The 21,369-nt window shown below is 40.1% G+C and overlaps 1 protein-coding gene across 3 annotated transcripts; it reads right to left on the minus strand.

Annotated features, from left to right (window-relative positions):
• Positions 1-3,606: 3,606 nt before the first annotated feature.
• Positions 3,607-16,914, minus strand: LOC6039503. Of its 3 annotated transcripts, none has more exons than XM_001849054.2 (3): positions 16,759-16,914; positions 8,193-9,233; positions 3,607-7,399 (listed from the first exon to the last, which is right to left on the minus strand). In XM_001849054.2, exons 2-3 carry the CDS (start codon positions 9,140-9,142, stop codon positions 4,618-4,620), a joined length of 3,732 nt encoding a protein of 1,243 aa, XP_001849106.2. In that variant the 5' UTR covers positions 9,143-9,233; positions 16,759-16,914; the 3' UTR covers positions 3,607-4,617. The 3 variants fall into 3 exon arrangements, with proteins under 3 accessions (XP_001849106.2, XP_038117403.1, XP_038117404.1); XM_038261475.1 differs by having other exon boundaries at positions 16,771-16,901; XM_038261476.1 differs by lacking the exon at positions 16,759-16,914 and adding an exon at positions 16,115-16,139.
• Positions 16,915-21,369: the final 4,455 nt, after the last annotated feature.

Consider the following 21,369-nt stretch of genomic DNA (forward strand, 5'->3'; position numbering starts at 1 on the left):
GTGTGTCCGGTCAAAAACCGATGGGGGGTGACACTTGACGATTTATTTAAAATTGCATCAAATTCTTAAGATCGACAATCTCAAATTGCTGTAAGGCTTATCGTGGTTTATGTTGAACACAATAACATCTAACATTGAAAAGCAGTTGTGAATCCCTTTACAAGTAAAGTTTTAAGATTTGACAACCCCTTTGGTGAGTAATCGGCTCCCTTCCCGCTAACATTTTATGCTATAGGTCTATTCCCGTACTGCAGAATTCCCGTACTTTTCTGCAACAAAAGAAACTTTTCTTTCAAGCAGAACTTCTGCAGTGAGAGAGGTAGAAGTTGCTGCAAAACCGTTCCCGTACTTTTCTGCAAGCTCTCTCTTCTCTTGCTTGTTGAAAAGTTACTGCAATTTAGTGTGATGGATGTTGACTACACGCTAACATAAAATCTGCAAGTTGGCAGAAATCAAGCATTTTATTATTAGTTGTAAAAATAAATGATGTTTGGATAGTTTTTTTATGTCTGATTTTATTGAGAACGATTTTTTATGTTAACGATTTCAGGCTTAGTTCATTCATGTAAATGATAAAGCGATTTTTTTAGTGTTAATATTTTTACCTGATTAAAAAATTAAAAACTTAAGCCATAGTATTACAGCACGGCTAGTACCCCAACAAAAAAATTGTACTATAAAAACAAATTGTTTTAAAAAACTTTTAAAATACACATTTCTTTTGAGTTTAATAATTTCAAATAAATATTTGTTTAGGAATAATTTTTGATCTTCAATTGTTTTTGAATATGCCTCGGAATATACTAAATATGTGTGTTAAAATAACAGATAAATTTAATTGGCAAATAATAAATTGTACCTTTAACGGTGCTAACAATTTGTATTCTTATATGAACCAAAAAAAATTATGTAAATTTGTCGAAATTAAAATTCTTAAATTCCTAAGCTCTTGAACTTTTAATTTCTACGCCATCTTTAATCATAACAAATACACGTTTTTTGGAGTCACTGTTTCTATTTTATTTATATTTGAGTTTTAATTTTTTTGATTTGAACTTTAATCATTTTGAAATATTTAGTTTTTAATTATTTGATTTCTTTAAGCTTTGCATTTGTGATTTATTGTTTTTTTTCTGATAAAATTATTTGCATTTTTTAATTTCTCAAATATCTGATTTAATGTTTTTTAAAGTTTCTCGATGTGGAAATATTAGTTTTTTTTAAAGATATTTTTAATTATGGATTTCTTAATTTCCAGATTGCTTAATTTATGATATCCTGAATAATCTTTGAAACATTCTGCTATTAAACATGTATTTATGGTCCCTTCTATATAAAACCTTTGTATGTCTTTCTATCATATTTATTAACGGTACCTGCCACTCTCATTTGTAAAATTGTTTATCTAATGTAAAATGTTTAAGTTGTTTCTAATATATGATTTCTACCTAATTAATTTCTAGTTAATAAATAAATAATTAATTAATTAATTAAACCTAATTAATTTCTAGTTAATAAATAAATAATACATCCTTGATTTTTCAAATTAAATGTTATGTGCTACATAAAACAATAATGTTCCAGTTCTAGAGGTAAACTTCTTTCAATTGCTTTTTTGTCAACCATTTTTTTTTAATATTTTGAAATAAGGCCGTTGCAAATATTTTTCAAAGTTTATGTACCCCCCCCCCCCCCCCCAAATCGGTCTGAAAAATCAGGGGGCAAAAAAAATATTTTTCCAAAAAACTTCAAAATTTCCATGAAAATAGAAGCCTGATCAACTGAAAACAAGTTAAAATGCTTTTTTCTGCATTAATAATCATATTTAGCATATTTGGGCTTGTTTAAAAATGTTTTGAATTTTTATGAAATTCCAATGTACTGTACAGCACCGCAATTTTTTTTTTCGCAAAAAAAAAATTTTGTCAATAGGTACTTAGATATTTTGGAAACTAATGATGGCAAAACAACTGGACAGTTGTATAATGCATTTAAAAACACTTTTTTCATAAAAATGTTGAAACCATGGCTCGTAGGTAATTTCAATTTTTATACTTTTTTATTTTTTTGCCCCCCTTCCTCGACTTTGGTCAGAGTCGAGGGACATAAACTTAATATTCTGTACCTTAGATATTTTTTTCGAAACAGTTTCAGATTATGTTTCGGATAAAAACAATAATAACTTTAAAGGTTATTTTTTCGAATATAAATATATAGGATATTTATTCACTTTTATTGTATACATTGAGATAGCTGCATAAGAATACGAATTTCATATTTGTTTCTTGCCGTAATGCATCTTTGTTTGTGTGTGTGTGTTTGTTTTCTGTTTTGTGTTGTTAGCTGTCTCAAACTCTACGGTAGCTGTTGTTGTTGTTTAATTTATAAATCAGCTTTTAATATAATATCATATATAATAATTTAATCCTCATCGATGCTCTTGCTGCCCTAGCGTGCATTTTTGTTTTGCATTCACTGACCCTAGCATTGTTCACGCTCGCCTGGCCGCTTCGCGACTCGCGCAACACATACACAGAATACTATTCTCCATTTTATAAAACTATTTAGCTGCTACGCGGTTTACAAATACAGTATAAATACAACCGAAACGGAAATTTACAATACTATCCAACAGTTTTTAGTGTTTTGTTTTTGTCGTCTTATCAACTAGGACAGTGTGGTGTGTTTGTGTTCTCTACGTCAGTGAGTAACAAGTGATGAAACTTAATTTTGAATTTTACGGTTTAAAGCAGAGGTGCATCGGCACGGCACGGGTGCTGCTCTTGTTCTTCTAAGATTTAAAAACACTGTGTTTTTAATCAAAGTACGCGCACGGGCTCTGTGTCAGAACTTTAACTGTACGTGCAAATGTCAACGGTTTTTTTCTGGATTCAACTTTGTGTAATGAAAAAATGAGGAAAATAAGGCTAAAGTAAACCGTGCAGTGAAATATTCAGCAGTTATCAGTGTGTGAAACAAATAGAAACTATCCGGAATAGCTGCCAAGTGGGCTATGCAAAGAACTTCGGATGTTTGATGACCATTTTTAGGCAAACCCGTTTTTTGCATATTCTTTGGCCTTTTAAACCTGTGCTGTTGGATTTCCATGTTAGGAAACAACTAATCGTGCCCTTTACTAGCAAATGTATAAATTTCATTGTTGTTTAAGGTGAGTTTTAATTTAATATTTAAAAAAAAATGTTGAAGATCTCAGATTGAGCTTCGGCGCTACAACATTTCATGAAAAGAACTGGCCTAGCTCAAAATATAAGGGAAAAATAGTAGAACATTAAAAAAAAACATGTACAATTCTTCAAAGAGCCGCTAAGAGTTCGGCACGCGTTCTCGTAAGGTGGTAAAAACACCATGTTCTGTGCCTCCTAGATGTGCTTATAAGAACGGAAAGTGCAAGTACAGTTCGTTCAAATGCATGTCTGGTTTAAAGTAAAATTTACTGAAACGGTTGGGAAAATAACGCAATAACGAAACAAAAATAACAAACCAATTTAAATCTACTTTTTTATGTTCCTAATTAATAACTTAAACCAAATTCAATCATGATACCTAATTTTTGAAGCTGCTTTTTCCACTTTTGGTGACATTTGGTTTTTTTATGATTTTAGAGTTTTCTATATCCAATACACCGGATTTCTACTCAATTTAGAAAAAAAGTTAATGCAAGCTTAATACTACTCAACAAAAGCAATTTTATGGAATTATATTTTTGCAAAACATTTTATCAACGTGTTTCATACTTCAGAGAAAAAAAAAAACTTTTTTGTGAGCATTTGGAATTAGCAAAAGCAAAATCTATTTCCAGAAGCTTGCATCCGGATGTATGGGTTGGTATAAGTTTATGTTAATGGGTTTTGTTTTTTTTTTTTTCATTAATACTTGTGCTAGGTTTTTAGAATGAAAAGTAGATTTACCGACATGTTTACTGAACGGTATTTACATATCTACAACTAGCGCAAAACTTTAGCTCGTTGAGAAAACAAAATTTCAATTATTTGTTTATTTGAAAAAAAGTTAAGTTTTACAAAGATTATTAAAAAACACCAGAATTTATAAAAGCGAGTCGGGGTTGTTCGCTTGATTTTAGCTGTAAATAAACAACACGTTGCCCAGATTTTGACATGTTTGTCGTAAAAAGTGCGGGAACGGACCAACAAAAAAATCAAATGATGTTGACTTTATTGTTTTGAATAATTATTGAAAAAAAAATAATAAAAATAACTCATGAATGTAAAATTACATGATTGCTGTGTAAGAGTTTTACTTACATTGTTTCGCAAACAAAAACATGACAACACGTATTATGTGAACTTTGTTGATGAAATTAAATTTAATTGAATCTAGTCTAGAATCATGTCAATTCGGCGACGTGCCATCCGGCCAACAATGCTAAAGTATGGACTTGAAAAATCAATTTTGACGTTTTAAATATCACTATTATGAATCAATGTTAATACAATTTTTTTCATTTCCTTCAATAAAACCTAGCACAAAGCAATCATTTCCACTTGATCCAACCTAAACTTTCGACATCCTAACCTAGCACAAGCATTACAAACCCCTTGCAACTCACTTTTTACGCTTCTGAGATTCCGCGTACAATCATGAGAACGGATTGCTGCGCCGCTTCAGCGATCCAAACTTTTTCTCCGCCTCCAGCAGCATCTTCTCGTTCCGGATCACCTCGAAGGGGGCAATCTTCATCAGCTTTGCGCCCACGCTCGATCCACCATGCCTTGGACCGGATGCCGCGGCCGCCGCTGCCGGATGCTCTTCGAGCGCATCGTCCGACGGAAAGTCCTCGAAGCTCATGTTGCTGAAGCCCATCTTTTTGCTGACCTTGGCCGTTTGGCGGTGCTGGTCCGACTCCGCGGCGCCGTTCCCAACCGATTTGTCCTTTTTACCGAGCTTACTGGAGACCTTTTTGTAGCCGGACACGTTCACCTTGACTTTCGAGCTCAGCTTCGATGGGATGACGAGGACGTGGTTCCCGGTGGAGGTCGTGCTGGACGTTACGCTGGCTGAATCGTCTTTGCTGGCTCCGCTACTGCTGAGCTTCTCCTTGAGCGAGTTATACCGGAGCTTGTCCTTTTTGAGGAACCCGGTACCGCCGCTAACCTTGGATGAACTCTTCACGACGGGTTCGCTGCTGTCGTACTCGTCGGACTTGAGCTTCCGCGCGTCATCGTCGTCGCCGTCCGGTGCAAAGTTGACGTAATTGTTGTCCGGTGAGATGCTGGTCGCGGTCACGGAGCTAGCGCTGTTTGTGCTCGTTTGGGAAGGGATCTGGCCAAAGTTGATGTAGGTAAGGCGGGCCGTCATGGGTGTACTCAGCGGGGGTTGCTTGAGCGCTGGAGGAGCAGCGGAAGCTGGCGCTGGTGCGGTTGGAGGTTCGAGGAGGATTTGTGGCTTCGGGATCGCCGATGGAATGATGTGCGTTAAGGCAACCGAGCCGGGTTCAACGGAGACGGTCGGGATCGGGGTTGGCTCGACGATTGGTTGCGGGGCCGACAGGACGACCATCGCCGGGAATGGTTCGGATCCGAAGAGATCGGTCCGCGGGTTGGGTAGAGGGACTATTTCGGCGACTGGAGGTTTTAGTGGGAGGACGATGGCCTCCGGTAGAGATCGACGGGTTGGTTTGACCGGTGTGGATGTGCAGAAGTTGTCGGTACTTGACGGAAGAGTCACCGTGGGACAGTTCTCCGGAATGGGCACTACGTTCGGCATGTACTTGATAATACTGTTTCGTTTGGGAACGGTCGGCTTCCGGAAGGGTGCCATCGCAAACGGATCCAGAACGACTTCGTCCTCTTCTACCTGCTTCGTCTCCGACTCATCCGGTAGGGATTCCGGTGTAAACGGATCCATAAGTACGACGTCTTCACCGCTGGTATTGTTCTCCGGAGCAGACTCGTAGTCAAGTTCGTCGTCTAGCAACAGAGGTTTGTCCCCGTGCAGCATGTCCTCCTCGCCGGAATCGTCCTCATCGATGACGCTGTGCTTGGAGTCATGCTCTCGCTTCTTAACCCGAACCCTCGTTACGATTCGACTGCTGTTGTCCTCGTTGGTGGTCACACTCTCGCACTCCGCATGGTAGGCACTTGATCCACAAGTTTTAATACTCTCGCTTATACAATCGTCCACACTCCCGTCTCCAAACGCTCCCCGGTTGAATCGTCTCGTTCCAGGCTTGCCCGGAATCACCCGTTGTCCGTGGTCCACTTCGTCTCCTTCCATAAAATCGTCGTTCGCACGCAAATCACTCGCAGACCCAATCGAATCGTCCGACTCCCGCTCGTCCTGCTCCTCGACCGTGGCGGCGGTCGTCGTCTTGACGCGCTTCTCCTTCTTTCGCTTCACCTCATCCTTGTTCACCACCTTTCCTCGCAGTTTCTTCACAATCTGTACATTCTTGATCTGACCCTTGTCCACCTTGTGATACACGGCCTGCAGCTTCTCCGGAATATTGTTTTCCACAAACTGCTTGAAGCTCTGCTTCTTCAACCCACCCCCAACCGAATCCGGATAAAACTCCGAATCGCTATCGTCCGACGTGACGTCGTTGGAGTTCAGCTTCTCGTACTTGTTGCGATCATCCAGCGGCAACTTGATAAAGTTCGGCGACCCCTTGTCCCCTCCACTCATCAAATCTTCCAGCTTCATCCCCACTTCACCATTTCCAACTACCCCACCCTCCCCTCCAACACTGGCCGCCCCCGGCGTCGTCGCCGCGATCAAGCTCTCCTTCCCACCCCCAGTCGAATGACGCCAAAGCGTGGTTCCACCCGAAGTCGCACTGGAAATCACCTCACTCAGCTTCGACGTCAACTTCGACGACCTACCCGTTTTATCCTTCAGCCGCTTCGGCAGCGTAAACGGCGCCGACCCGAACGGATCCTCCTCCACCAGCGCGACCTGGTTCAACGCCGGCAGAGAAAACCGCTGCTTCAGCTCCTTCTGCCGCTCCCACGAAACCGCCTGCTCGGACTTCATCTCCTCCGGCGACGTCACGATCGACGTCTGACTGCCGCCCTCGAGTCGCAGCTTGTCAAACTCCGCCCCAAACAGCTGATCCTCGGTGAGCGTCGAGTTCGGGCTGAACGGCGACGGATCGCCGAACGGGTTCCAGGTCGAGCTGGAGCAGGGCGAAACGAGCGATTTCTCACTGTTGGAGTTGCTCAGGACGTGTCGATGGGGCGCTTTGGCCGGTGCGAGCAGCGTCGTGGGTCGGGGTCTCGTCGAGGACGAAGAGGACGAAGGTGGTTCGCTGGGCGGTTCGAAGGGGGACAGCAGCAGGGAGGCGGGCGAAACGGTCGCGGATTTGTCACGGGTAGCTTCCATCGACGGCACGAGCAGGTGCTTCGAGTCGGACGGGATAAATCTGATGGGGTGGGAGAATCAGAAAACAGGAGGCGTTACTCGTCTGTAAGAGTTCACGGTTGATGGGATCGTGCAGGTTCGATGGTTCGTTGATGTGTCGTAAGATGATTTCGTCGTTTCAGAAATGTAATCCTCAATGTAAAATCCAACCATTTATACACGGAGATATGACTTGAGATTCAATTACTGCAGGATAGCTGGAGAAATGGCTTGAGATTCAACTACTGCTAGATCGCAGGAGCAATGACTTGGGATTCAACTACTGCTGGATCGCTGGACATATGACTTGGGATTCAACTACTGCAGGATCACTGAAGAAATGGCTTGAGATTCAACAACTGCTGGATCGTTGGAAATATGACTTGGGATTCAACTACTGCTGGATCGCTGGATCAAAAACTTGGGTTCAACTACTACTGGATCACTCGGAAAATATGGATTGGGATTCAACTACTGCTGGATCGCCGGAGCAATGACTTGAGATTCAATTACTGCTGGATCGCTAGGGCAATGACTTGAGATTCAACTATTGTAGGATCACTGAAGAAATGGCTTGAGATTCAACTGCTGCTAGATCGCAGGAGCAATGATTTGGGATTCAACAACTGCTTTATCGCTCAGGAAATGACTTGAGAATCAACTACTGCCGGATCGCTGGAGCAATGGCTTGAGATTCAAAAACTGCTGGATCACTAGAGCAATGGGCTTGAACTGCTGTAGAATAGTCCAGATAGAGTTGTCCTCTCTTGCTGAAAATAAAAATAAAACCTTAACCACAACCTCACGTAACTCACCTAAAGCCCGCTTCCTGAACGTCACTCCCACCAATAGCTGGACTCCTGGAACCACCAGCACCTGCCTTCGGAAAGTTCTCGCTAAAGTTGGCCACGAACGCTCGATCTACTTCGGCCGCCATCGCTCCCGGAACCGGCGACACGACATTCTTAGGCGACGGGTTCAACGGGGGAGGTCCCAGCGTAAACGGGGCACTCGCCCCCGTCAGCTGTGGCTTTGGACGCGATCGTGGTGCCACACTGGTGCCGCTGATGACGGCGGTCTGGAATTTGCGCTCGTGCTGTTGTTCCGCCGAGGCAGGATTGTTGGTGTTGTTGTTGCTGGTGACCACCTGGCTTCTCTGTCGCTCGCGTGCAATCCTCAACGGGTTATCTTTGCCGCTGATCTTGAACGCCACCTCGCACACCTGGTAGATGTTGGGTCGCTTCTCCGGGTCCGGCTCCAGCAGAAACCGGATTAATTGACACAGCTCCGGGGAATACTTGCACTTTTCCGGAATGTTATACTGACAGTGTAGGATCGCCTTGGAGCTTTCGCCGAAAGGCATCGTGCCGAAACAGAGCTTGTACAGCAGCACTCCGGCCGCCCAGATGTCCACCTTGGTTGTGATGCTATGGCCGGAGTTCAAATCAACCATCTCCGGCGCCCGATACGGCAGCGACGTGTTCTTCTGGACCTCCTCCTCAACGACCTTCTTCCCGTGGGCCACCGGATTCAAAAACCGAGCCGTCGCCGACCCGGACTCGGCCAAGATGAACCGGCCCATGTCATTTTGGACGACATTCTCGACCTTCACGTCCCGGTAGATGACCGGCGCTTGGCAGCAGTGCAGGATGGCCAGCGATTCGCACACATCGCAGAATATCTTCAACACCTCGTACTCGCTGAAGCCGGCCTGGCCGCGAACCTTGATGAGGGCCGCCAGTTGGCTCTTATAGTGTTGTGGCATCGTGCTGTCGGTGGTGCTGGTGGTCCATTGCCTTGGGGGGCGACCCGGGAACAGGCTATCACTATATCCTTTTGAGCGCCAACGGAATGACCTGGAAAGATGATGATGGTCTGGATTATGGCGCGTCAATGTTGTGAGTGGTTTAGTAACAAAAAAAAAAGACGAAAGAATTTAGGATTTTGGGAGTTTTGAACTTTTGGAATTGGAGAAATCTGATTTTTTTGAATTGCGGAATTTAAAATCTTCGAATTTGAGGGCATTGAAATTTTGGAATTTGAGGGCTTAGTTATTTGGATAATGTTTTGAAATCTATGTTTCTGAATATAGGGCAAATATACCCATTCTCAGTCTAATAAGCGATTGTGCCTGAATGATGTTGTCCGTCCTTTTACAACCTTTAAAAAAAATGCCAATTGTATTCTAATCAGACGAGAATTCACGTGGCCCCACCTATTTTTCTATTTTCGGCTGAGTCAAGGGGTAGGACAGTGAGTGGTTTTGAGAAATTTTGAATAAAATTGTGCAAAATTGAGCCACTCACGTTACTCAGAATTTCTCGATTTCCACAACCGACGTAACGAGTTTTGACACTGACATTTGGAAGCGATGACACTGACAAAGTGTCAATCACACAACACAGAAAAAAACATCGAGCGGGAATTTTCACAAACGAGATGAAATCGATGGAACAAATTAAAACTGATTCCTGGTGTCAATTCCGTCCAAGATTCTGTGCCTTTGGCTACGGCGGATGACTAGGTGGGTCCTTCGTTGAAGCTGAGGTCTGAAAATATATGTTTTCTGATGATGCTGGCAGAGCAAATAAAGCGATCCAGAAAACGGAAGTCGATAGAGGTGAACGGGAAGAAGTGGAATCTTCGGCAAACTCTAGGACCTTCAAAGCCAAAAAGAAATGGTAGGTACTCCTGAACAATCGGGCCACACGCAGTCAAAACAATGCGAATTTCTGCCTATTTCGAAAATTAAAAATAAAAATTTTCAAATTTTCTACCCTTAACAGAGGGGGGTCTTGAAAATACTGGACTGGCTGTCAGGTGGCCCGATCGGTGCTGGCCACGGTCGGATCGAGGAGGGCGATGATGATGCGGATTAGATTATGTGGAACTGTTTTCGAAAGGAAGGACATTACGAACAACTTCCCGACTCCATCAACGACCAAGGCCAGCAAAAAACTTTCTGGACGTTGCACCTGACCCCGTCAAAGGAAACGTGACGTCACAATGGAGAACACTGACCTGGTACGCATTGCAACCCCTGTAAAAGTCGTCCTGAATCAGCTCCATGGTAACGCCGGAGCAAATTCGCTAAGTACAGTGTGATCCAGAGGAAGAACTGAAAGTACCGGGAAATCGAGAACGACTATAAGAAGCTGAGCCAAGAGGACATTTGACGACGGCTCAAACCAGCGATGACCGTTATTCTGCAGCTTTACCCAATCATCAACCCCCACTAGCAAATTTGTTTGATCATTCATCAATAAAGTGCTATTTAGTTTCTTTCTTTTTTTCAACCGGCTATTCCCTCCGACTTAGGCCACCGGGGAACTTACTGGCGGAATGTTTAATTCTATCGGCAACCCGTGGCAGGTCCTGGCCCCCATGATAAGAACGCTAATGACATAAGAAAACAGCTCCTTGACTTGTCCAGGCGGGTGAGGGATCACTTTCGAAATGATTGCCACTTCGATATCAGGAAGCACGGCAACCACCGCTGTATTCGAGCCGTAGTAAAGGGATTCCCAGGGTCTTCCTCACCCGCCCATTCTGAATGAATTCTGTTTAGATCAAGATTTGTGTTACCGATTTTACGGGGACAATCGGTACCGCTTGGTTCACGCAGCTGGCGCGACCAGATGTGAAGCGTGGTTTGGAAAGATCCGCCTAAAATGGCAACAGTCTATGACAATCTTCTGGATAGGAAGGGTGTCGCTACGGGGTTGATGACGTGTTTGATTCGTTGGAGCAGCAAATAGCTGTGCTGTTGGACAAGATCTAGATGCCGTACTGCCGGGTAGCTCGTGCCTCGAATGAAAATCGAAAACTTTTTGAAACTCTTCCGATAAACTATGGAAATGTCCAACACGATCGCCGGGAAGAAGCTATTTCTAAAAGCAAATCCTTGAGCCAGCAAACTTCTAAAAATGTAGCGTGCTAGGTCACTTTGGCACGACGAGGTCAGCAGCTTGACGGAACGGTCGAACGGTGACATTCAAAGAGCGTGAAGCTTGGCTAGCCCAGCTAACCAAAAACCACTGCGTTGTAAATGATCACGTGTGGCAACGGAGGAATCTTCCACCTTCCGCATCAAAATCCGGAGCAATTTTTTTGCAACAAAAACCAAATCGAAAAAAATATTGCGGCAGCCTTTTGGGATGAATTATTTTTTTTTTGCTATCACGCCGATCTGTCAAAACATCTATCCACAAATTCCGTAACCTGGCTTCCAATTACTCAGGAGAAAAATTGAGTAACATTGAGTAAGATTGAGTGACTTTGAGAAATTGAGTCACTCAGTTTCTCTCTGTCCTACCCCTTGGGCTGAGTTCTTTTTTCTTCCAGCGCCCTTTTGTGTCTGGCTGCGCTGCCTTGGATTGAAATAGGTATAAACGTCAAGTTATTCGGCGTGTTTGTTTTTTTTGATGGCGCTTGCTAATTATTCACATGTTTCGGGATTATTTTTCAAGTGAGTGACTAACTAATGTTCAAAAGAACATGTTGCCGGTAGTTGGAAACAATTTCATATTTTAACCGCTATGAAAACGTTAGCGCAAGTGAATAGATATCGACGGCGACTTTCGTGAGGCGGTTAAGCTCTCATCTTGCGTGTGAATGTGTGTGTGCAAACAAAATGATGAGAAATGGTCTCACAAAATTAGAAATTACGATCAAAAGTGCATTTAATTTGATCTTTTTGGCCAGTAAACGGCATAAATGGAGTCTAACATTTCAAAAGGGCACATCATGTGAACATGATGCCTTTCACTCATATCGACAGTTTACATACACGCAGAAAAATAAGGCATATTTGAATCAACAAAAGGTTTTTTTTATTTGAAAATCATGATTTTTGTTGAATCAACGCTAAACGTCAAAGCAGCTTTTTTTCATTACAAAAGACTTTTGTGGAATTGAGAAAATCAAGATTTGTTTCAACGCAAAATCGGCGTTGATTAAATTCAACAAAAAATTTGTTGATTCAAACCTCGTACAGGCTGATTCTACAAAACATTTTTCTGCGTGTAAGGTGTGGTCGCTCTCTCCCTATTGTTTACAAAAGTTATACAAAAGCACGAAATGAGTGTGCTTACTAGAGACGGTGCTGTTGCTGGTAAGTTTATGGCCTAAATAGATTTTTAGATTTAATCGAAAATTTTGTTGATTTTGGATCGTTTTCTTCATCTGATTCAAAAATACATTTTTAATTTGAAAATGTAAATCCTTTGTGTAATTTTTTTGCAATATTATGAGAGAAATTTAAAAATTTTGGCGCAAGGTAAATTTCGACTTTTAAAATCTTTGGGCGAGAGTTTCTTTTTTTTTGAATTTACAAATAAATAATTTTCGAGTTTCAGAATGTATGAATAATAAAGCGCTGTGTTTTGGTATTTGAAAGTTTTAAAAGTTTTTCAAACTTTTTGGATTTTTTTTTTATGTTTTTATGTTTATGAATTTGGGAGTTTGAACGCTTAGTGTTTAAAATTTTAGAGTTGAGTAATTTGGATAATAATTTGAAATTTCTGATTTTCTGATTATGAGGCTTTTTAGTTAGAAATTTACAAACACATTCAAAGTATGTTTACATTACAGCTGGACGTTTGTTTGCATCAGGTTTCCTATCTCTTTCTAGCAAAAGTTTTTTTGTCAGGCGACTTCTAGCTGTTTTTTTTTTTTTTTTTTTTTTTTGACTGGTCGCCCGATATGTCAGCCAACATACTTCGCAGGGCTGTGACAGCTCGAGCTCGATCATTGTTTGCATCAGGACACTAAGACGAGAAGTTCGTAATTTTTGGGTTAAATTATATTTTTTTCACTGGGCCTAGAAAGCTTATAGTTTTGCATTTTTTGGAATTTGAAAGTTTTGAAATGTTAGGATCTGGAATATTTGGTGTTTCAGAATTTAGGGGTTTCAAAAATTGAGAATTTTTAACTTTTAGAGCTAAAAAAAAAACGAAACTATTGGCACTACGCCCCCCGGGGCATGGCCTTCCTCTAACGTGGGATTTCTGCTCCAGCGCCTCTGACGAGACAGGAGAAACCGGGACCGACGTTTTACTTCACCATCCGATAGAAGCTCAGTGGATAAGGCGGGAATCGAACCCGCGTCTCATAGCATCATCGGGATCGGCAGCCGAAGCCGCTACCCCTGCGCCACGAGACCCACTTTTAGAGCTTAAAAATTATTAATTTAAGAATATGATAATATATAAATTTTTTGTTTTGAAAATTTTAAATTTTACGAATTAAGAATTTTTAAGTTTTGTAATTCTGGAATTAGAGAGTGTTAAAACTCTAGAATTTTAAAATTTTTATGTTTTGAAATTTTAAAATTCAGAGTTTTGAGAGTTTTGGAATTTGGAGTTTTTCTTGACAGCTCGTTCCAAGGGGAATATAGTTGATTCATCGAAAAAATGTTGTCTTTTAATTTTTTTTCAATTAGAATGAAAAAAAGTGATCAGAAATGGTGTTTTCTACCGTTGTGCATAAACATTTACATAGGGCTTCAGGGCCCTATCTAATGTTTGACGGTTGCCCGGTACAATAAAAAAAATGAGAGAACGTAAATTTCCACATTGTGCTCCAAGGCTACGCCTTTACAGTCTCGAGCTTTGGAAATTTAGAGTTTTTTTTAAGAACTTGAAATTTTTGAGTTTAGGAAAGTTGAGAAATTAAATGCTTTGAAATTTTGAAGGTTTTAAATTTTGAAGTATTAGGTACAATTGGGTACTAAAGCCCTATACCAATTTTTATGTACAACGGTAAAAAACACGATTAAAAACCATTTCTGATCACTATTTTTCATTTTAATGCAACATTTTTTTTGACAAGACAACATTTTTTCGATGGATCAACTATGGTCCCCTTGAAACGAGCTGTCAAGTAGAAGCTTTTCTGTCAAAAAAGACCGCGAGGTTAATTTTTCAAAATTGATTTAAAAAACAATTTTTAACTCTTTGTGGTCGTACAAAGGGTTATTGTACTCAGAAAAATAAGCTTTATCGCTGTAAACAATAATATCAGCAATCTAAGCTTCATTTTAGGACCCAATTATGAAATTTAAAAGATTCTAAATTTTGGGACCTAGCAATTTTAGAGTTTTGGGAGGTTTGAAATGTAACAGTTTTGTAGTATGCATGTTCTGGAATTTTGGAGGTTTTTTGAATTTTGGAAATTTAGAAAATTGAGATTTTTTTATTTTTGTTTTTATATTTTGTAATTTAAGTTTTAAAATTATTAGAGTTTTTGAATTTTGTTTTTAAATTTCGAAGATTTGAATTTCAAGTTTAAGGATCTTGAAATTTAAGAAATTTGATATTATGGGATTTTAAAGTTTAAAAGTCTTGGATTTTGAGTCGTTTTGAAAATTGAGAATTTCGGAATTGAAGATTGTTTAAAATTTTAGAGTTTAAGAATTTTCTAATTTGAGTATCTACGAAGATAAAGAGGAAATAAAAAAAGTAGTTTTAAAATTTAGAAGTTTAAAAAATTTTGATTTTTGGAATTAAGTCATTTGGGAGTTGTTAAATTTACAAAATTAAGAGTTTTGAAAATTGAGAATTTTGTCGTTTTCGAATTTTGGAATTTGAGATCTCTTTAAGAATTTTTGAATTGAAGATTTTTTAAATTTTTGAGTTTAAGAATTTTTAAATTTGAGTATCTACGAAGAGAAAAAAGAAATAAAAAAAATTTAGTTTATGAATTTAGAAGTTTAGAAAATTGTGATTTTTGGAATTAAGTCATTTGGGAGTTGTTGTTAAATTTACAAAATTAAAAGTTTCGAAAATTGATAATTTTGTTGTTTTGGAATTTTTGAATTCGAGATCTTTTCAGTTTTGGAATATTATAGGCTTGAAATCAATTCGTTTTGAAAAATGAGAATTTTGGAATTAAAGATGTTTAAAATGTTTGAATCTGAGTTTTGAAATTTTGAACTGTTTAAATTTGGAACTTTGTTATTTTGAAATTTAAGAATTTTTAAATTTGAGAATCTACGAAGGTAAAAAATAGCAGTTTAGAAAATTGTTTTTTTTTTGTAATTAAGTAATTTGGGAGTTGTTGAATTTACAAAATTAGGAGTTTCGAAAATTGAGAATTTTGTCGTTAAAGAATTTTTGAATTTGAGATCTCTTAAATTTTTGAATATTATATAGTTATGAAATTTAGTAATTTCAGAGTATTGAAACTTTTCGAGTTTTGAAATTTCAAATTGAATTTTAAAAAAAATGCATTGTTTTTTTGATGATTTTGCAAATCTTGTAATAACAATCGGCTTGCTCACTTTTCACTAGACTGTTGATTATACTTGATTACAATTAAAAATCCATGTTCGATGTTGTAAAAGTTCGAGCAAACATTAAGTGTCAGATTAAAATACAAGCATTTTCTTTGCATCTATAACGATCAATAATACCTTTTATGTAAAAAAAAGCAAGGCTTTGCGACGATTGTAGCTTAAAAAGTCTCACTTTTCTAGAAATATATTTAGACTCTAAGATTTCCACAAGGTTTTGAAAGTGCAAAATTCAACTCAAGTTATTTCAAGTCCGGATCAATCAATAATCATACTACTATTTAAAAACCGTTCTTGCACAATGAACGACTCATGCGGTGGCACCGGGTGACACACGATAAATGCAACATTACGGGCAATGTTTATTTACACGGAATTTCAATGTCACGGCCACACGGTTTATTTCGGAGAGGGTCGTTAATTACAACATGCAACACTACTCACCAACAGAGTGGTTAACAAATTCCTCTAAACCGTGACTAATTCTCCGCATTCCCGTGGGTGTTGTAACACACTCATCAAATTGTATCCACCTTCCATCGTGATAAGTTTATCTTCAGCCTTAATTTCTTATCAAAAGAGCCAAAGCTAACAAAACACCCCGCAAGAGCACCTTATTTACATTGTGCTGCTGCTGAGGCTGAGGCTGCTGACCGAGATTAGCTGGAAATTTTGTGGAGCACCCATCCTCCTGCAGAGATTGGATATTGGCGTGGGAGCTTTCCTCCGCCTTCTCCGCTGCAGCAATTTGAAGGAGGGCAAACACGAAAAAAAAAACTAAACGAAACCGCTAGCTCTCCCACACACATTCACACACACGCGATTTCCATGTTGCATGTTAGGAGGAAAAATACGAGCACGGGGAGGAACCTCCCACCTCCCAAGCACCGAGAAGAGACCGCCCCTATATGCAAAAAGCCGACCCAGCGGAAGAAACTTCGCAATAAAAGAGAAAACTTGCCGTGCAGAAGTGAAATGTTTTGGCTACGTCAGCGTAAAAAAAAACTTTTGGGAGGAGGAAAGTTTCGCCGAAAGTTTGATGCAAAAACAATTCTAGCAAACACACTTTAAGCAGCCGGAACATTTACCTGGAAATGCACTTGCACAATCCGGAACAGAACGGCAGCGATTTTCCACCTGGATTTGTAGAAAACGACAAACGAACGACCGACCGACCGACCGACGGAGAGATGTTTTTCGCGACTTTTCACAACCTGAACTGACAGCTGGGCTGCAGTTTTTAGACTTGACAGCTGACTTTGCAAATTTCGACCTTCGCGAATTTGAGAGGGGGTTTGGGTGGTTGAGGTCGAATGAAAGATAACAGAATGGACGATTTAATTCGTGGTGATCTTGCTCCATAAGAAATACATTGTAGAAAAAAGCAAAAACTGCTCGAATGGAAGTGCTCCATTGTCAGGGTCCTGATGGTTCTGATCGAGATTGAAAGCAATACACTCAACCCCCGGTGGTTGGTCACTTTTTCGTTTGACACTTTTTTAGTTTGTACCCCGTTGGTTGGTCAAAGTCAAACTAAAAAGTGACGAACTGTCACTTTTTACACGGCGCTCACGAACACTATCAAAACAAACGTTTGGTAGTGTGTGTGAACTCCACTGAAAGAAAGACACATAGCAATATCACATGTTTTGCACATGAATCCACCCCATACGACTTAGTCTGTGAATGTCACGTGGAAATCATTTGAAAAAAATCCATCGTGCGAACCGGCCAATCCAAATGCAAAACACGTGAGTTTAACATGAAAGCTCACAAGACTTTTGAATGGTGTGCATATGAATTTCAAATGATTTTGTAATATAAATGCAATGGTTTTCTAGTGATGTTCATGTGAGCTGAATATTGCGTTTAATTTTTGATTTAATAAAAAAAAATACGATTAAAAGCTAGATTAAAAGTTTTCTTGAACATTTTTTTATTGATGCATGAAATAAATAACAATTACAACAATAACCGGACCATCGATATTTCCTTTGCACTTTTCACTCATTACTTTCTCTAAACAAAAATGGAATTAACAGTACACGCAGATTCCGGTAACGCTTGTGTGGTATGGATGCATAAGCGGGAACCACTTCTTGGAGCCGGAAACTACTTGACAACGGTTCTTGGAAACCTCCACCGGCTCGACCTTGATGATCTGGATCGAGTGGCCTTGGGTACGGTGACGAGAAGCTATGGCGCGCAGCACCGCGTCACGAAACTGCCGATGGTTGTACATGTTGTGTGTTTTGGAAGGCGAATCGTGCCGCAGTCAGATGCCGACGTCTCCGGATCAATCAACAAATTCAGGATCAGTGCTGAGAAAAAACGAATTTAGAAGCCAACCCTTCGCCTGAGTTTTATTTCCTGGAAATGCATTGCTGAATGTTAGTTTTTACGTATATTTGTCGATTTTCACAGTTTTTATATTTAATACTTACCAAAAAGTTTAAGTACGATTTCATTTTACACAAAATTATTAATTAAAACGATTAATTCGACCAAAGAAATCGTAAATTGGACTGCCTTCGTCCGTCGCCATCTTACGAATAAGAAATTTTTCATCAAGCAACTTCAAAGACCAATACATTTCAATCTCACGTGTTTTTCACGTTGAAATCAAGGGAAAAGTCAAATGGGGCAAATCCAAGTGAAATTCTGTTGAATCCAAAGTGAACACCAAGCGATAAAAGAATGAAATGCATCTCGTTTGCGATCAGCTGATTTCAAATGATTAAAACAAAAATATCACATGAAAAACACATTAATGTCAAGGGAAAAGCATGGCAAACTATCGTGTTGATTTTTGGAGCAGCTCACGTGAAAAAGCATATGAATTTGCTATGTCACATTTTTTCAGTGTCCGTGTAAAAGGGGTGTCAAACTAAAAAGTGACCCCGTTCGTTTGACAACAGTTGGTGTCAAACCATCGGGGTTTGAGTGTAATTTCAGTAACAACTTTTCAACTTTTTTTATTTAGTAACGATATCCTGTTAGCTTACACTTTGTATCAGGACAGAAAAAACATTTTGTTATTGTATTAACGCTTCTGGCCAACATCCGAGCACAAGCTGTACCGATTCTTACGGTACGCCACCGTTCACTTCCGAAGACTCCAAGCTGGACGGTTCCTAATGGACGTTACGATGCGAGTTTCGATGCGTGACAGCAGTGTAGAAAACATGATGGTCACGTTGCCGGCCTTTATCAGGACAGTTTTGGAGAAGTTGGCTGTTGATTCGGGAAAAGTGGTCGACGTTTCCCGGCTGGGAAGTGAAGTGCCTGAACGTGGAGTTCCCGATCCTGGAAGCGCATCCGGAACTTGGGGTTGATGAGTCCCTCGGAACGGAATTCGATTTCGAGCACTTCATCCTTCTTCGAGAATGACACAGTTTTTCCGGCACACTGCCCAGGTTCATTCGGCTGAAGCTGCGCCGTCGCGAGGTGAACATTTGTGGGAAGATGATTGCTAAAAGAGATGCAAAGTAATTGATGTTGGCTAGCCACTGCACACATGCTCATTACTCACAGGTGTTTTAAACCGCCGGCACCGAGTGCAACATCCGCTCTGTCCACCTCCGATAATCCCACTCCTCGTCGTCCTCCTCTTGGTCAGATCCTTCTCCTCACCGTGAAAATAATTTTCTCGTACTTGTCCAAAACCCGTTTTCATAATCTTCTTTAACGCAATCTTGTTGTTCACGCAACGCTTCGGCAGCACCATCTCATGGATGATCTCGTCCCAATTCCGCGGCAATTCATTATCAACCACCAATCCCGGGCCACCACCACCGAATGCAACCGGTGCAAATTCACATCCCGACCTACGATCTTCGGCATTGGCATAAACGGCGTTCTTCAAAAACAAACAAAATCAATCACAAAATATCCAAGCTTCCTTCTTACCCATTCCGGTCGTGAAAAACTGCAGTTCCTGCAGGAAGCTCTCCTTGTCCTTTTTGAGCACTTCACCTCGTCCGGCACTCGCACCACTTCCTTCGAAGGCGTTCCGCTGCTGCTGTTTGGCTCACGAAGGTTTCCGCGTCCGATTCTTGGCTGCTGCCACCGTCGGCTTTGCTTTGCGTCCTAGAATCACCAGCGCCACCGGACCCACCAAAAAGTTTGTTTACATTTGGAACTTAGTCGTACACGGTTACACGAGAACGTCAAAATGAAAGAAATTCTACAGTCGTATTAAATAAAAGTAAATACTTTTATATCAGTTAGTAAGGAGATTTTCAAAAACTTTACTAGTAAAAGTTTTCATACTTTAATCAAGTAAAAAACTTTCCTTCAAGCTAATTTTAGCAACTTTTTAAATCAAAAATAAGTTACTTTTGTCATTACGGTAATATTTTTTTGTGTGTAAGGAGATTAAAAAAAAACTTTACCAGTATGTACAAGTTTTCATTTTTAACACAAGAAAAAAACTTTCCCTCGAGTAACTTTTGTCATTACAGTAATATTTTTTTGTGTGTACGAACCCAACACACAAAGAAAAAATACTGTAAATTTTAAAAGATCGTTCGGATCGTTCGTTGGATTCAAAGTTTGCGTTGGTGAATATTCGTAGAAAATTCAAACGTTTTAATTTAAATAAAAGTTGGAAAGTTGTTGATACCACCATGCATTTCTTGAACAAAATCGTTGTATCGGTAAATTTTTTTACTTTTAATGGAAGAAATAACTTTTTATGGCAAGAATAAATTACATTTAATATAATGTGATGATTTTCAAAAAATGTGATGAATTTTATTACAATATTTTAATATTAAAGGCTAGTATGCAGATCGGAAGGAAAGGGATCAAGAAACAGCTTTACGAACAGCAGAACAAAGGAGAGGTAGCGATTTCTTGGGGCTTTTCTTCACCCTCTCTGACTTGTTTGCGCTGCCGCTGCTGCCCTTTTGAATTTTTCTTTACCGGTTCCTTCCGAAGTGCGTAAATATACCGCTTAAAACAGTATGCTTTCGATTTTTCTTTGTATTTAACGCATCTGCTTATAGAGCTTTATGACGTTTCGCGTACGCACACTAGCGCACCATTTGATTTTGCTGCCTGACAAAATTTAACCTCACTTTATTTTCGTCTACGTACACGCAATACATACGCACGTAGATTACTCTATGTTTGGCCAACTTCCGTGTCCAAGCTGATCCGATTCTTACGGTACGCCACCGGTAACGTCCGAAGAAGGCTTTCTAGGCCCAGTGAAAAAAATATAATTTGACTCAAAAATGACGAACTCCTCGTCACAGTGTCCTGATGCAAACAATGATCGAGCTGTAGCTGTCACAGCCCTGAGAAGTATGTTGGCTGACATATCGAGCAGTCAGTCAAAAAAACCAGCTAGAAGTCGCTTGACAAAAAAAAAATTGCTAGAAAGAGATAGGAAACCTGATGCAAACAAACGTCCAGCTGTCATGTAAACATACTTTGAATGTGTTGGTAAATTTCTGACTAGAAAGCCTTAGACCCCAGGCTGAGCAGGTTACGGATCGACGTTTCTAAGGGAAAAAATCGTATGAAAAGTAGGACATTGAACTCAAACAATCATGATTTTTGGTTAGGGTGTAAGGTCAAACTCGTCATATCGAAGAATTTCCACGCTGACGGTAAAATATTCCTTCGACCATTTTGCCCAACTCCATTCTCCGTTTTCGAAAAACATTCCGCGAAACGTCAAAATTGCGGCA

The sequence above is a fragment of the Culex quinquefasciatus genome, chromosome 3, assembly GCF_015732765.1.
Source record: "Culex quinquefasciatus strain JHB chromosome 3, VPISU_Cqui_1.0_pri_paternal, whole genome shotgun sequence".
In the NCBI taxonomy this organism is placed as follows: Eukaryota; Metazoa; Arthropoda; class Insecta; order Diptera; family Culicidae; genus Culex; species Culex quinquefasciatus.